Source organism: Salmo salar, chromosome 03 (assembly GCF_965601325.2).
Source record: "Salmo salar chromosome 03, fSalSal1, whole genome shotgun sequence".
NCBI lineage: Eukaryota > Metazoa > Chordata > Actinopteri > Salmoniformes > Salmonidae > Salmo > Salmo salar.
Genome location: NC_138293.1, coordinates 47,642,501 through 47,658,904, shown reverse-complemented (window position 1 = coordinate 47,658,904; position 16,404 = coordinate 47,642,501). Strand labels below are relative to the sequence as shown.

The 16,404-nt window shown below is 44.7% G+C and overlaps 1 protein-coding gene across 6 annotated transcripts in view; it reads left to right on the top strand.

Annotated features, from left to right (window-relative positions):
* LOC100196681 (far upstream element-binding protein 3) overlaps window positions 1-16,404 on the top strand; it is a 131,014-nt gene that overhangs the window by 70,205 nt on the left and 44,405 nt on the right. For 3 of the 6 annotated variants that reach the window (XM_045714895.2, XM_014191990.3, XM_014191991.3), the window contains exons 16-17: window positions 5,064-5,132; window positions 5,546-5,667. The exons of 1 other annotated variant lie outside the window; for it this stretch is intronic. In XM_045714895.2, coding sequence (XP_045570851.1) covers window positions 5,064-5,132; window positions 5,546-5,667 — 191 coding nt within the window. The remainder of the gene's footprint in view (window positions 1-5,063; window positions 5,133-5,545; window positions 5,668-16,404) is intronic. 2 more of the 6 variants (XM_014191992.3, XM_014191993.3) reach the window with 1 other exon arrangement.

Here is a 16,404-nt window from a genome sequence, read left to right as displayed (position 1 = left end):
TTGGAGTCACACTCAAAATTAAAGTGGAAAACCACACTACAGGCTGATCCAACTTTGATGTAATGTCATTAAAACAAGTCAAAATGAGGCTCAGTAGTGTGTGTGGCCTCCACGTGCCTGTATGACCTCCCTACAATGCCTGGGCATGCTCCTGATGAGGTGGCGGATGTGCTCCTGAGGGATCTCCTCCCAGACCTGGAGCGAGACATATGTCCCAGATGTGCTCAATTGGATTCAGGTCTGGGGAACGGGCAGGCCAGTCCATAGCATCCTCTTGCAGGAACTGCTGACACACTCCAGCCACATGAGGTCTAGCATTGTCTTGCATTAGGAGGAACCCAGGGCCAACCGCACCAGCATATGGTCTCACAAGGGGTCTGAAGATCTCATCTCGGTACCTAATGGCAGTCGGGCTACCTCTGGCGAGCACATGGAGGGCTGTGCGGCCCCCCCAAAGAAATGCCACCCCACACCATGACTGACCCACCGCCAAACCGGTCATGCTGGAGGATGTTGCAGGCAACAGAACGTTCTCCACGGCGTCTCCAGACTCTGTCACGTCTGTCACATGTGCTCAGTGTGAACGTGCTTTCATCTGTGAAGATGTTCTCTGGCAAATGCCAAAGGTCCTGCACGGTGTTGGGTTGTAAGCACAACCCCCACCTGTGGACGTCGGCCCTCATACCACCCTCATGGAGTCTGTTTCTGACCGTTTGAGCAGACACATGCACATTTGTGGCCTGCTGGAGGTCATTTTGCAAGGCTCTGGCAGTGCTCCTCCTGCTCCTCCTTGCACAAAGGCGGAGGTAGCGGTCCTGCTGCTGGGTTGTTGCCCTCCTACGGCCTCCTCCATGTCTCCTGATGTACTGGCCTGTCTCCTGGTAGCGCCTCCATGCTCTGGACACTACGCTGACAGACACAGCAAACCTTCTTGCCACAGCTCGCATTGATGTGCCATCCTGGATGAGCTGCACTACCTGAGCCACTTGTGTGGGTTGTAGACTCCGTCTCATGCTACCAGTAGAGTGAAAGCACCGCCAGCATTCAAAAGTGACCAAAACATTAGCCAGGAAGCATAGGAACTGAGAAGTGGTCTGTGGTCCCCACCTGCAGAACCACTCCTTTATTGGGGGTGTCTTGCTAATTGCCTATAATTTCCACCTGTTGTCTATTCCATTTGCACAACAGCATGTGAAATGTATTGTCAATCAGTGTTGCTTCCTAAGTGGACAGTTTGATTTCACAGAAGTGTGATTGACTTGGAGTTACATTGTGTTGTTTAAGTGTTCCCTTTATTTTTTTGAGCAGTGTATTTACTAAATAAACTAAAGTAAAAAAATATATAAAAATTAACTCAATAAAATAACAATAACGAGGCTGTATACACGGGGTACCGGTACCGAGTCAATGTGCGGGGTACAGGTTAGTCGAGGTAATTTGTACATGTAGGTATGGATAAGGTGACTGCATAGAGAATAGACAGCTTGTAGCAGCAGTATAAAAACTAATAGGGGGTGTCAATTTAAATAGTCCGGGTGGCCATTTGATTAATTGTTCAGCAGTCTTATGTCTTGGGGGTAGAATCTGTTAACCTCTCTAGGGTATGTGGGACGAAATCGTCCCACCTACTCAACAGCCAATGGAATCCCGTGGCGCGATATTCAAATACCTTAGAAATGCTATTACTTCAATTTCTCAAACATATGACTATTTTACACCATTTTAAAGACCAGACTCTCGTTAATCTAACCACACTGTCCGATTTCAAAAAGGCTTTACAACGAAAGCAAAACATTAGATTATGTCAGCAGAGTACCCAGCCAGAAATAATCAGGCTAGCATATAATGTCACATAAACCCAAACCACAGCTAAATGCAGCACTAACCTTTGATGATCTTCATCAGATGACACTCCTAGGACATTATGTTATACAATACATGCATGTTTTGTTCAATCAAGTTCATATTTATATCAAAAACCAGCTTTTTACATTAGCATGTGACGTTCAGAACTAGCATACCCACCGCAAACTTCCGGTGAATTTACTAAATTACTCACGATAAACGTTCACAAAAAACATAACAATTATTTTAAGAATTATAGATACAGAACTCCTTTATGCAATCGCTATGTCCGATTTTAAAATAGCTTTTCGGCAAAAGCACATTTTGCAATATTCTGAGTAGATAGCTCGCCATCACGGGCTAGCTATTTTGACACCCACCAAGTTTGGCACTCACCAAACTCAGATTTACTATAAGAAAAATTGGATTACCTTTGCTGTTCTTCGTCAGAATGCACTCCCAGGACTTCTACTTCAGTAACAAATGTTAGTTTGGTTCAAAATAATCCATAGTTATGTTCAAATATCCTCTGTTTTGTTCGTGCGTTCAAGACACTATCCGAAGGGTAACGAAGGGTGACGCGCCCGGCGCGTATCGTGACAAAATATTTCTAAATATTCCATTACCGTACTTCGAAGCATGTCAACCGCTGTTTAAAATCAATTTTTATGCGATTTTTCTCGTAAAAAAGCGATAATATTCCGACCGGGAAACCCTGTTTTCGTTCAAAGACTAAAAATCTAAAATGGACTCTTCTTGTGCACGCGCGCCCCCGTCTCATTGTTCTCTGATCGACCACTTACCAAATGCGCTACTGTTTTTCAGCCATGGCCTGCAAAGTCATCATTCAACGTTCTGGCGCCCTCTGAGAGCTTATGGGAGCCGTAGGAAGTGTCACGTTACAGCAGAGATCCTCAGTTTTCAATAAAGAGAGTGTAGAAGGCCAAGAAATGGTCAGAGAGGGCATTTCCTGTTTGGAATCTTCTCAGGTTTTTGCCTGCCATATGAGTTCTGTTATACTCACAGACACCATTCAAACAGTTTTAGAAACTTTAGGGTGTTTTCTATTCAAATCAAACAATTATATGCATATTCTAGTTTCTGGGCCGTAGTAATAACCAGATTAAATCGGGTACGTTTTTTATCCGGCCGTGCAAATACTGCCCCCTACCCTAGAGAGGTTAAGGAGCCTTTTGGTCCTAGACTTGGCGCTCCCATACCGTTTGCCATGCGGTAGCAGAGAGAGCAGTCTAGGACTTGGGTGACTGGAGACTTTTTGGGCCTTCCTCTGACACCGCCTAGTATATAATTCCTGGATGGCAGGAAGCTTGGCCCCAGTGATGTACTGGGCCGTACGCACTACCCTCTGTAGCGCCTTACGGTTAGATGCCGAGCAGTTGCCATACCAGGAGGTGATGCAACCAGTCAGAATGCTCTCGATGGTGCAGCTGTAGAACTTTTTGAGGATCTGGGGACCCATGCCAAATAATTTCAGTCTCCTGAGGGTGAAAATGTGTTGTCGGTGCCCTCTTCAACACTGTCTTGGTGTGTTTGGACCTGTTTGGCCTGCCTTTTTCTGTAGTCCACGATCAGCTCCTTTGTCTTGCTCACATTGTGGGAGAGGTGGTTGCCCTGGCACCACACTGCCAGGTCTCTGACCTCCTCCCTATAGGCTGTCTCATCGTTGTCGGTGATCAGGCCTACCACTGTTGTGTCATCAGCAAACTTAATGATGGTGTTGCAGTCGTGGGTGAACAAGGGAGAACAGGAGGGGACTAAGTTGTTGCATATCTTTACCACCTTGGGGGCGGCCCATCAGGGTCCTTAGCTTAGTGATGAGCTTTGTGTGAAATATGGTGTTCGAACACTGCGCTGTAGTCAATGAACAGCATTCTCACAGGTGTTCCTTTTGTTCAGGTGGGAAAGGGCAGTGTGGAGTGCGATTGAGATTGTGTCGTCTGTGGATCTGTTGGGGCGGTATGCGAATTGGAGTGGGTCTAGGGTTTCCGGGATGATGATGTTGTGAGCCATGACCAGCCTTTCAAAGCAGTTCATGGCTAACGACGTGAGCGCTACGGAGTGGTAATCATTTAGGCAGGTTACCTTCGCTTCCTTGGGCACAGGGACTATGGTGGTCTGCTTGAAACGTAGGTATTATACTTAGTCAGGGAGAGGTTGAAAATGTCAGTGAAGACACTTGCCAGTTTGTCCGCACATGCTTTCAGTACTCGTCCTGGTAATCCGTCTAGCCCTGCGGCTTTGTGAATGTTGACCTGTTTAAAGGTCTGCTCACGTTGGCTGCCAAGAGCGTGATCACACAGTCATCTGGAACAGCTGGTGCTCTCATGCATGCTTCAGTGATGCTTGCCTCGAAGCGAGCATAAAAGGCATTTAGCTTGTCTGGTAGGCTTGCCTCACTGGGCAGCTCGTGGCTGGGTTTCCCTTTTGTAATACGTATTAGTTTTCCATCCCTGCTACATCTGACCAGCGATAGTTCTTAATCCTGTATTGACACTTTGCCTGTTTGACCACAGCTACAAAATCATAAATCCTACCTATTTCTAATATTTATCTTCTTAAAATCTGATTTTAAACCTAACCATGGTGCTAACCTTAAATCAAGACCAAAAAGCAATGTTAATGAATCTTTACAATATAGCCAATTTTGACTTTGTGGCTGTGGTAACTAGTGGAAACTGGAGGACTGAGAGACCACTCGAGCATCTGAAAAATCATAAGTAACAACGAGTAAACTATAGAAACAGATGTTGCACGCGGCCGAGGGGTGTTTCAAAATATCGCACACAGCCTCTTGCGATATGGACATTGGATGTGTCAATATTGCAATTTCAATGTGAATTGGATTAATCATGCAGCCCTAGAATGAACCAGGTCTAGTAGGTACACATTAGTGTTCATCCACTCCTATTTTGCTTGTAAGCCAATTGAAAGGGGTAGTCTACTATGGCTTGAACCAATTTCGTTGGCGAAACAGAAATGTTCCACAAATAACACAACAAAATTGTCAGGAAATTGTCAGAAGGGCTTCTGAGGAAAATTAAAACATAAGTTTACTACTATTCACCGAATCAAGTGACTTCTGACAGGTTTGGGCCAAATGCTGTATAGCAAGAACATATCCCCAAATGTTAGAGCCCATCTTAAATACACTGGTATTTGTCATATGTGTAATAGAATGTTGTATTATTTGGGTACAGGTCACAATGGACCCCAAGCAGGCCAGATGGACTACTCTAAAGCATGGGAGCAGTATTATAAAAAGCTAGGCAAGTGCTCGTGAGACCGTACCAACCTTGTCTTACCCATATGACTTTTCGAACAAATGCAATATTCAGAGTTTTGTTTTTCAGTAACTTTGCTTTATTGTGACAATTTAGTGCAACTGCATCAAAGCTTGAGGTTCAGCATTTAGTGCAGTATATCCCCAGTAGTAGACATTGCAGATGATTATGATTCTCCATGTCCACCTTAATGGCCCTTTCTGTGTTTGCAGGCCAAAATACCCATGCACAGATTATTGTCTATGACTACAGCAAAGCATGGGAGGATTAATATAAGAAATTGTAGGCTCATTCATTTTGTCAGTTGTCTTTAGACATAGTCAAGGTTACAAATAGGATTGTGATAGCGTTATTTGATGCTGTTTTCTCACAATGTCTTTACGCTTGTGCCCTAAAAGGTCAGACATCTCAGCAGCAGAGCTCGCTCCCAGAATACAGCGCGGCTGTGGCAGAGTATTACAGGCAGCAGGGAGCATACCTTTGGCCGGGTGCACAGGCAACCCAGGGCCCAGGTCTTCAGGTAATGTACAACACAGCCAAACTTATACTCACAATGGCTTTAAACAGCTCTCTAAGCAGTGGTCTTTGCCTCTAGACAGCTCTGTCTGCCTCTAAAAAACTTTTCTCTAAACATGACCTAAACAGCCTTATGCCTCTAAACAGCATTGTAAACTCAACAAAAAAGAAATGTCCTCTCACTGTCAACTGCGTTTATTTTCAGCAAACTTAACGTGTGTAAATATTTGTATGAACATAAGATTCAACAACTGAGACATGAACTGAACAAGTTCCACAGACATGTGACAAACAGAAATGGAATAATGCGTCCCTGAACAAAGGGGGGGGTCAGAATCAAAAATAACAGTCAGTATCTGGTGTGGCCACCAGCTGCGTTAAGTACTGCAGTGCATCTCCTCATGGACTGCACCAGATTTGCCAGTTCTTGCTGTGAAATGTTACCCCACTCTTCCACCAAGGCACTTGCAAGTTCCCGGACATTTCTGGGGGGAATGGCCCTAGCCCTCAACCTCCGATCCAACAGGTCCCAGACGTGCTCAATGGGATTGAGATCCGGGCTCTTCGCTGGCCATGGCAGAACACTGACATTCCTGTCTTTGCAGGAAATCATGCACAGAACGAGCAGTATGGCTGGTGGCATTGTCATGCTGGAGGGTCATGTCAGGATGAGCCTGCAGGAAGGGTACCACATGAGGGAGGAGGATGTCTTCCCTGTAACGCACAGTGTTGAGATTGCCTGTAATGACAACAAGCTCAGTCCGATGATGCCCCTCCACCTCCAAATCGATCCCGCTCCAGAGTACAGGCCTCGGTGTAACGCTCATTCCATCGACGATAAACTCAACTCCGACCATCACCCCGTGAGACAAAACCGCAACTCCTCAGTGAAGAGCACGTTTTGCCAGTCCTGTCTGGTCCAGCGACGGTGGGTTTGTACCCATAGGCAACGTTGTTGCCGGTGATGTCTGGTGAGGACCTGCCTTACAACAGGCCTACAAGCCCTCAGTCCAGCCTCTCTCAGCCTATTGCGAATAGTCTGAGCACTGATGGAGGGATTGTGCGTTCCTGGTGTAACTTGGGCAGTTGTTGCCATCCTGTACCTGTCCCGCAGGTGTGATGTTCGGATGTACCGATCCTGTGCAGGTGTTGTTACACGTGGTCTGCTACTACGAGGACGATCAGCTGTCCGTCCTGTCTCCTTGTAGCGCTGTCTTAGGTGTCTCACAGTACGGACGTTGCAATTTATTGCCCTGGCCACATCTGCAGTCCTCATGCCTCCTTGCAGCATGCCTAAGGCACATTCACACAGATGAGCAGGGACCCTGGGCATCTTTCTTTTGCTGTTTTTCAGGGTCAGTAGAAAGGCCTCTTGATTGTCCTAAGTTTTCATAACTGTGACCTTAATTGCCTACCGTCTGTAAGCTGTTGGTGTCTTAACGACCGTTCCACAGGGGCATGTTCATTAATTGTTTATGGTTCCTTGAACAAGCATGGGAAACAGTGTTTAAACCCTTTAAAATGAAGATCTGTGAAGTTATTTTGATTTTTACCAATTATCTTTGAAAGACAGGGTCTTGAAAAAGGGACGTTTCTTTTTTTGCTGAGTTTATGTGCCTCTTTCAACAGCTCTGTTTCTGTCTCTAAACCGCTCTGTCTTTGCCTCTAAACAGCTCGGTCTCTCGCTTCTCGTTCTCTAAACAGATGTTCTGCTTTTAAACAGCGATGCTTCTAAACCGCTCGTCTCTGCCTCAGTCTTTAAATATCTCTGTTTCTACCCCAAAACAGTGCACTGCCTCTCAACACAGCACTGTCTCTGCCTCTCAACACAGCACTGTCTCTGCCTCTCAACACAGCACTGTCTCTAAACAGCTCTGCCTTTAAACATACAGTGCCTTCAGAAAGTATTCATACCCCTGGACTTATTACACATTTTGTTGTGTTACAGCCTGAATTCAAAATGGAATAAATTGACTACACAATACTTCATAATGACAGTGAAAACCTGTTTTTAGACATTTTAACACATTTATTGAAAAGGAAATATCTAATTTACATAACCCTGAATGTAGCAGCACCTTTAGCGGTGATTACAGCTTTGAGTCGTCTTTGGTATGTCTCTATCAGCTTTTCACATCTGGATTTGGGGGTTTTGTCCCTTTCTTTCTTACAGATTTTCTCAAACTCTTAAGTTAGATGGGGAGCGGTGGTGAACAGCTTCAATGGTATTCAAGTCTGTGCTTTGGCTGGGCCACTCAAGGACTTTCACATTATTGTTCTAATGCCATTCCAGCGTTGCTTTGGCTGTATGCTTGAGGTCATTGTCCTTTTGGAACGTACATCTTCGCCCCAGTCTAAGGTCGTTTGCACTCTGTAACAGGTTCTCATCAAGGATTTCCCTGTATTTGGCTCCATTCATTGTTCCCTCTATCCTTACCAGTCTTCAAGTCCCTGCCGTTGAAAAGCATCCCCATAGAATGATGCTGCCAGCACTATGCTTCATGGTAGGGATAGTGTTAAGAGGGTGATAGGCTGTGCCTGGTTTTCTCCAGACATAGTGCTTTGCATTCAGGACAAAGAGTTACATTTTTGTCTCCACAGACCACGTGCCTTTTTGCAAACTCCAGACGTACTGTCGTGTCTTTTTCTCAGGAGTTGCATCCATCTGGCCACTCTCCCATAAAGCTCAGATTGGTGAAGTGCTCTAGAGACTGTTGTCCTTCTTGCAAGTTCTCCCTTCTCATACAACGAACTCTGTTGTTCTGTCAGTGCTGTCGTGACTTGACTTTCATTAATCTGATGATTTATTTAATACACTAACTACGTTTAATTGTTACCCGATTAAAAAAAAAATAAAAAAATAAAAAAACAATGGATACCTTTTTTTAAATGTTATTAATCATGTAACAATTAACTCATTAGGAATTTGGGGCACCACGGAAGAAGTGGTTTAACGAGTTACCATCTCCCGAATTCAACTCTAGAAGATAAGTTGTATATCGATAAGTCACTTATTAATCATTACCTCATGTAAGTCTCATTTTGAACTGTCGTAACCTTGCATCTGCAAGAACCCCAGCTTTACTGATCATTGCGTACCATACAAATTGGTTTAATTATTTATCTACTAGCTAACTAAATAATAAGACCGAATACACACTTACATGAGACAAAGTGGACTGACAAGATATGATGGCTTGTTACAACATAACGTTAGATGGAGAGGGGGAAGAGCGAGGGAGACAAAGTGATACATTCTAGGACTGTCCTCACATTAATCATATACCTTGCACACGAACTGCCGCCCGTTCGGAATATGAAGTAATGAATGTATTTATGTGTTGAATGCCGTTTGCCGTTTCTTTGTCGAAGTGAGCCCTCCTTCGGAATAGTGTTGGTTTGGTGAGCTTTTCCTTGTACCTTGTACCTGCTCTGATTGTCCTTAGTTGTTTGTGGCTTCAATGGGCTGTTTCCTAAGAACAGCTACTTAGCCGAACCCGTGATTGTCTGAGAGAGGAGTTTCCTTCTCCTCTTCCTTGGGTAGATAGTCAAAGTTCCAAACTTTATACGCCCAGCTATAGACTGGCGGTGTCCTGGTCTGGTAAGTTCATTTTCTTCACCTCGTGACTAGAGTTTGAGTTTCTAACCATTTCAACGTGTGGACCATGGTCTCGGTCTCTTTGGTCTGATATGTTAAATCTTAGCCAGTCCTTTTAAGCATTCTGGTCGAAAAAGGCGGTTCCATCACACTGACACGCTCTTCTGACTTCACTCGGGGCGTGGCTTGTTACTGTGCAAGGTATTCTCAAAAACAATTATCTTATTAGATGGAGACTTCATACCGGAAGTGTAAATACTTTTCAAGTTACAGTATTTCCTTCATAACCTTACTAATGACATCACAAAATGAAAAACAATATGACATGATTATTCTTTAGGTCCCCACTTATCATTACCCACATTCTTGATGATAGAATTATTGTTCCACTATCCACTTTTTGGTCGTTAGAGTTTTTTGCGGGCAAAGTCTGTGAACAAAGAGATTCCTTTGGTTGATCAAATCAAATTCTATTGGTCACATACACATGGTTAGCAGATCTTAATGCGAGTGTAGCGAAATGGTTGTGTTTCTAGTTCCAACAGTGCAGTAATATCTAACAAATAATCTTAACAATTCCCAAAAAACTACCTAATACACACAAATCTAAAGGGGTGAATGAGAATATGTACATATGGATGAGCGATGGCCGTGCGGCATAGGGACGGTGCAGTAGATACAGTATATACATGTGATGTAAGATATGTAAACATTATTAAAGTGGCATTATTTAAAGTGGCATTGTTTAAAGTGACTAGTGATTGTGTCTCAATGTGGGCAGCAGCCTCTCTGAGTTAGTGATTGCTGTTTAGCAGTCTGATAGCCTTGAGATAGAAGCTGTTTCTCAATTTCTTGGTCCCAGCTTTGATGCACCTGTCCTGACCTCGCCTTCTGGATGATAGAGGTGTGAACAGGCAGTGGCTCGGGTGGTTGTTGTCCTTGAGGATCTTTTTTGGCCTTCCTGTGACTTCGGGTGCTGTAGGTGTCATGGAGGGCAGGTAGTTTTCCCCCGGTGATGCGTTGTGCAGACCGCACCACCCTCTGGAGAGCCTTGCGGTTAAGGGCGGTGCAGTTGCCGTACCAGGCTGTGATACAGCCGACAGGATGCTCTCGATTGTGCATCTGTAAAAGTTTGTCAGGGTTTTGGGTGACAAGCCACATTTTTTCTGCCTCCTGAGGTTGAAGAGACGCTGTTGCACCACCTTCACCACACTGTCTGTGTGGGTGGACCATTTCAGTTTGTCTATGATATGTGCGCCCAGGAACGTAAAACTGTTCCTCCTTCTCCACTGCTCACCCTTCGATGTGGATAGGGGGGTGCTCCCTCTGCTGTTTCCTGAAGTCCACGATCATCTCCTTTGTTTTGTTGACGTTGAGTGAGAGGTTGTTTTCCTGACACCACACTCCGAGGGCCCTCACCTCCTCCCTGTAGGCTGTCTCGTCATTGTTGGTTATCAAGCCCACTACTGTTGTGTTGTCTGCATACTTGATGATTGAGTTGGAGGCGTGCATGGCCACACAGTCGTTGGGGGAACAGGGAGTACATGAGAGGGCTGAGCACACACACTTGTGGGGCCTCAGTGTTGAGGGTCAGTGAAGTGGAGATGTTGTTTCCTACCTTCACCACCTGGGGGCGGCCCATCAAATTCCAGGACCCAGTTGCACAGGGAGGGGTTCAGACCCAGGGCCTCCAGCTTGATGATGAGCTTGGAGGGTACTGTGGTAGTCAATGAACAGCATTCTTACATAGGTATTCTTTTTGTCCAGATTGGATAGGGAAGTGTGCAGTGCGATTGCATCATCTGTGGACCTGTTGGGGTGGTATGCAAACTGAAGTGGGTCTAGGGTGGCTGGTAAGGTGGCGGTGATATGATCCTTGACTAGCCTCTGAAAGCACTTCGTGATGACAGAAGTGAGTGCTACGGGGCTGTAGTCATTTTGTTCAGTTATCTTTGCCTTCTTGGGTACAGGAACAATGGTAGCCATCTTAAAGCATATGGGAACAACAGACTGGGATGGGGAGCGATTAAATATGTCTGTAAACACACCAGCCAGCTGGTCTACGCATGCTCTGAGGACGCGGCTAGGGATGCCGTCTGTGCCAGCAGCTTTGCAAGGGTTAACATGTTTAAATGTTTTACTCACGTCAGCCACTGAGAAGGAGAGGGGGGAGCCACATTCTTTGTTAGCGAGCCGCGAAGGTGGCACTGTATTATCCTCAAAGCGGGCAAAGAAGGTGTTTAGTTTGTCTGGAAGCGTGACGTCGGTATCCGTGACGTGGCTGTTTTTGTTTTTGTAGTCCGTGATTTCCTGTAGACCCTGCCACATACGTCTTGTGTCTGAGCCGTTGAGTTGCGACTCCGCCTTGTCCCTGTACTGGCATTTCGCTTGTTTTGCCTTGCGGAGGGAATAACTACACTGTTTATATTCAGCTATATCACCAGACCTCTTTCAATGGTTAAATGCGGTGGATCGCACTCTGTTTTTCGCGAATGCCAACCATCCATCCACGGTTTCTGGTTAGGCTGGGTTTTAATAGTCACAGTGGGTACGACATCTCCAATGCACCTATTTATAAACGCACTCGCCGAGTCAGCGTATAGATCAATGTCGTTCTCTGAGGCTGACTGGAACATATTCCAGTCCGCGTGATCAAAACAATCTTGGAGCGTGGCTTCCAATTGGTCAGACCAGCATTGAATGGTTCTCGTTACTGGTACATCCTGTTTGAGTTTCTGCCTATAAGACGGGACGAGCAAGATGGCGTCGTGGTCGGATTTGCCGAAGTGAGGGCGGGGGAGGGCTTTGTATGCATCGCGGAAGTTAGAGTAGCAGTGGTCGAGAGTGTTAGCCCTACGTGTTGTGCAATCAATATGCTGATAAAATGTAGATAACTTTGATCTCAAATTTGCTTTGTTAAAATCCCCAGCTACAATAAATGCAGCCCTCCGAGTATATAGTTTCCAGTTTACATGGAGTCCAGTGAAGTTCCTTGAGGTCTTGGTGTTCGCTTGAACTGCAGCAGAAGGACTTGAGTTCCTATGAGTTGTTAATCATAAAGCATACACCCCCGCCCTTCCTCTTCCCAGAGAGGTGTTTATCTCTTTCGGTGCGATGCATGTAGAAGCCCGGTGGCTGGACCGATTCCGATAACATATCCCGGGAGAGAATGTTACAATCTCTGATGTCTCTCTGGAAGGTAACCCATGCTCGAATTTCGTCTACCTTGTTGTCAAGAGACTGGACATTGGTGAGTAGTATACTCTGGAGCGGAGAGCGATGTTGCCCGTTTACGAAGCCTGACCTGGAGACCGCTCCATCTGCCCCTTCTGCGTCGCTGTTGTTTTCGGTCAGCTGCTGGAATTAGATCCATTGTCCTGCGTGGTGATCCAAAGAGAGGATCTGCTTCGGGAAAGTTGTATTCCTGGTCTTAATGTTGGTAAGTGACGTTGCTCTTATACCCAATAGTTCTTCCCGGCTGTATGTAATAAGACTTAGGATTTCCTGGGGTAACAATGTAAGAAAAAATACAGTTGAAGTCGGAAGTTTATATACACCTTAGCCAAATACATTTAAACTCAGTTTTTCATAATTCCTGACAATTAATCCTAGTTAAAATTCCCTGTTTTAGGTCAGTTAGGATCACCACTTTATTTTAAGAATGTGAAATGTCAGAATAATAGTAGAGAATTATTTATTTCAGCTTTTATTTCTTTCATCACATTCCCAGTGGGTCAGAAGTTTACATACACTCAATTAGTATTTGGTAGCAATGCCTTTAAATTGTTTAACTTGGGTCAAACATTTCGGGTAGCTTTCCACAAGCTTCCCACAATAAGTTGGGTGAATTTTGGCCCATTCCTCCTGACAGAGCTGGTGTAACTGAGTCAGGTTTGTAGGCCTCCTTGCTCGCACACGCTTTTTCAGTTCTGCCCAGTTCTGGGATTGAGGTCAGGGCTTTGTGATGGCCACTCCAATACCTTGACTTCATTGTCCTTAAGCCGTTTTGCCACAATTTTGGAAGTATGCTTGGGGTCATTGTCCATTTGGAAGACCCATTTGTGACCAAGCTTTAACTTCCTGACTGTTGCCTTAACCTCTCTAGGATAAGTGGCACCAAATCGTCCCACCTACGTAACAGCCAGTGTAATCCCGTGGCGCGTTATTCAAAAACCTTAGAAATGCAAAAACTTCAATTTTTTAAACATATGACTATTTTACACCATTTTAAAGACAAGACTCTCGTTAATCTAACCACACTGTCCGATTTCAAAAAGGCTTTACAACGAAAACAAAACATTAGATTATGTCAGCAGAGTACCCAGCCAGAAATAATCAGACACCCATTTTTCAAGCTAGCATATAATGTCACATAAACCCAAACCACAGCTAAATGCAGCACTAACCTTTGATGATCTTCATCAGATGACAACCCTAGGACATTATGTTATACAATACATGCATGTTTTGTTCAATCAAGTTCATATTTATATCAAAAACCAGCTTTTTACATTAGCATGTGACTAGCATGTGACTAGCATTCCCACCGAACACTGCCGGTGAATTTACTAAATTACTCACGATAAACGTTCACAAAAAGCATAACAATTATTTTAAGAATTATAGATACAGAACTCCTCTATGCACTCGATATGTCCGATTTTAAAATAGCTTTTCGGTGAAAGCACATTTTGCAATATTCTCAGTAGATAGCCCGGCATCACAGGGCTAGCTATTTAGACACCCAGCAAGTTTAGCACTCAGAAAAGTCACATTTACTATAAGAAAAATGTTATTACCTTTGCTGTCTTTGTCAGAATGCACTCCCAGGACTTCTACTTCAATAACAAATGTTGGTTTCGTTCAAAATAATCCATAGTTATATCCAAACAGCGGCGTTTTGTTCGTGCGTTCAAGACACTATCCGAAAGGGTAAATAAGGGTGACGAGCATGGCGCAATTCGTGACAAAAAAATTCTAAATATCCCATTACCGTACTTCGAAGCATGTCAACCGCTGTTTAAAATCCATTTTTATGCCATTTTTCTCGTAAAAAAAGCGATAATATTCCGACCGGGAATATGCATTTAGGTAAACAGAGGAAAGAAAATAAAGCATTCGGTCGACTCGGGCACGCGCCTAAGCCCACAGTACTCTGAGCGGCCACTTGCCAAACGCGATAATGTGTTTCAGCCAGAGCCTGCCTCGATATCCTTCAGCTTTTTCCCGGGCTCTGAGAGCCGTACGAAGTGTCACGTTATTGCAAAGATCCTAAATCTTAAATAAAAAGAGCCCAGATGAAACACAACTTGTCAGACAGGCCACTTCCTGCATGGAATCTTCTCAGGTTTTGGCCTGCCATATGAGTTCTGTTATACTCACAGACACCATTCAAACAGTTTTAGAAACGTTAGGGTGTTTTCTATCCAAAGCCAATAATTATATGCATATTCTAGTTACTGGGCAGGAGTAGTAACCAGATTAAATCGGGTACGTTTTTTATCCATCCGTGTCAATACTGCCCCCTAGCCCTAACAGGTTAAGATGTTGCTTCAATATATCCACACAATTTTCCTTTCTCATGATGCCATCTATTTTGTGAAGTACACCAGTCCCTCCTGCAGCAAAGCACCCCCGCAACATGATGCTGCCACCCCCGTGCTTCACGGTTGGGATGGTGTTCTTCGGCTTGCAAGCTTCCCCCTTTTTCCTCCAAACGTAACGATGGTCATTATGGCCAAACAGTTATATTTTTGTTTCATCAGACCAGAGGACATTTCTTCAAAAAGTACGATCTTTGTCCCCATGTGCAGTTGCAAATCGTAGTCTGGCTTTTTTATGGTGGTTTTGGAGCAGGGGCTTCTTCCTTGCTGAGCGGCCTTTCAGGTTATATCGATATAGGACTCGTTTTACTGTGGATATAGATACTTTTGTACCTGTTTCCTCCAGCATCTTCACAAGGTCCTTTGCTGCTGTTCTGGGATTGATTTGCACTTTTCGCACCAAAGTACGTTCATCTCTAGGAGACAGAACGCATCTCCTTCCTGAGCGGTATGACGGCTGCGTGGTCCCATGGTGTTTATACTTGCATACTATTGTTTGTACAGATGAACATGGCACCTTCAGACGTTTGGAAATTGTTCCCATGGATGAACCAGACTTGGGGAGGTGGAGGTCTAAAAAAAAAAAAAATTCTGAGGTCTTGGCTGAATTCTTTTGATTTTCCCATAATGTCAAGCAAAGAGGCACTGAGTTTGAAGGTAGGCCTTCAAATACATCCACAGGTACACCTCCAATTGACTCAAATTATGTTAATTAGCCTATCAGAGGCGTCTAAAGCCATGATATCATTTTCTGGAATTTTCCAAGCTGTTTAAAGGCACAGTCAACTTAGTGTATGTACACTTCTGACTCACTGGAATTATACAGTGAATTATAAGTGAAATTATCTGTCTGTAAACTATTGTTGGAAAAAGTGTGTGTGTGTGTGTGTGTGTGTGTGTGTGGTGTGTGTGTGTGTGTGTGTGTGTGTGTGTGTGTGTGTGTGTGTGGGGGGGCACTGCTCAAAAAAATAAAGGGAACACTTAAACAACACAATGTAACTCCAAGTCAATCACACTTCTGTGAAATCAAACTGTCCACTTAGGTTACAACACTGATTGACAATAAATTTCACATGCTGTTGTGCAAATGGAATAGACAAGAGGTGGAAATTATAGGCAATTAGCAAGACACCCCCATAAAGGAGTGGTTCGGCAGGTGGGGACCACAGACCACTTCTCAGTTCTTATGCTTCCTGGCTGATGTTTTGGTCACTTTTGAATGCTGGCGGTGCTTTCACTCTAGTGGTAGCATGAAACGGAGTCTACAACCCACACAAGTGGCTCAGGTAGTGCAGCTCATCCAGGATGGCACATCAATGCGAGCTGTGGCAAGAAGGTTTGCTGTGTCTGTCAGCGTAGTGTCCAGAGCATGGAGGCGCTACCAGGAGACAGGCCAGTACATCAGGAGACGTGGAGGAGGCCGTAGGAGGGCAACAACCCAGCAGCAGGACCGCTACCTCCGCCTTTGTGCAAGGAGGAGCAGGGGGCCTGCCAGAGCCCTGCAAAATGACCTCCAGCAGGCCACAAATGTGCATGTGTC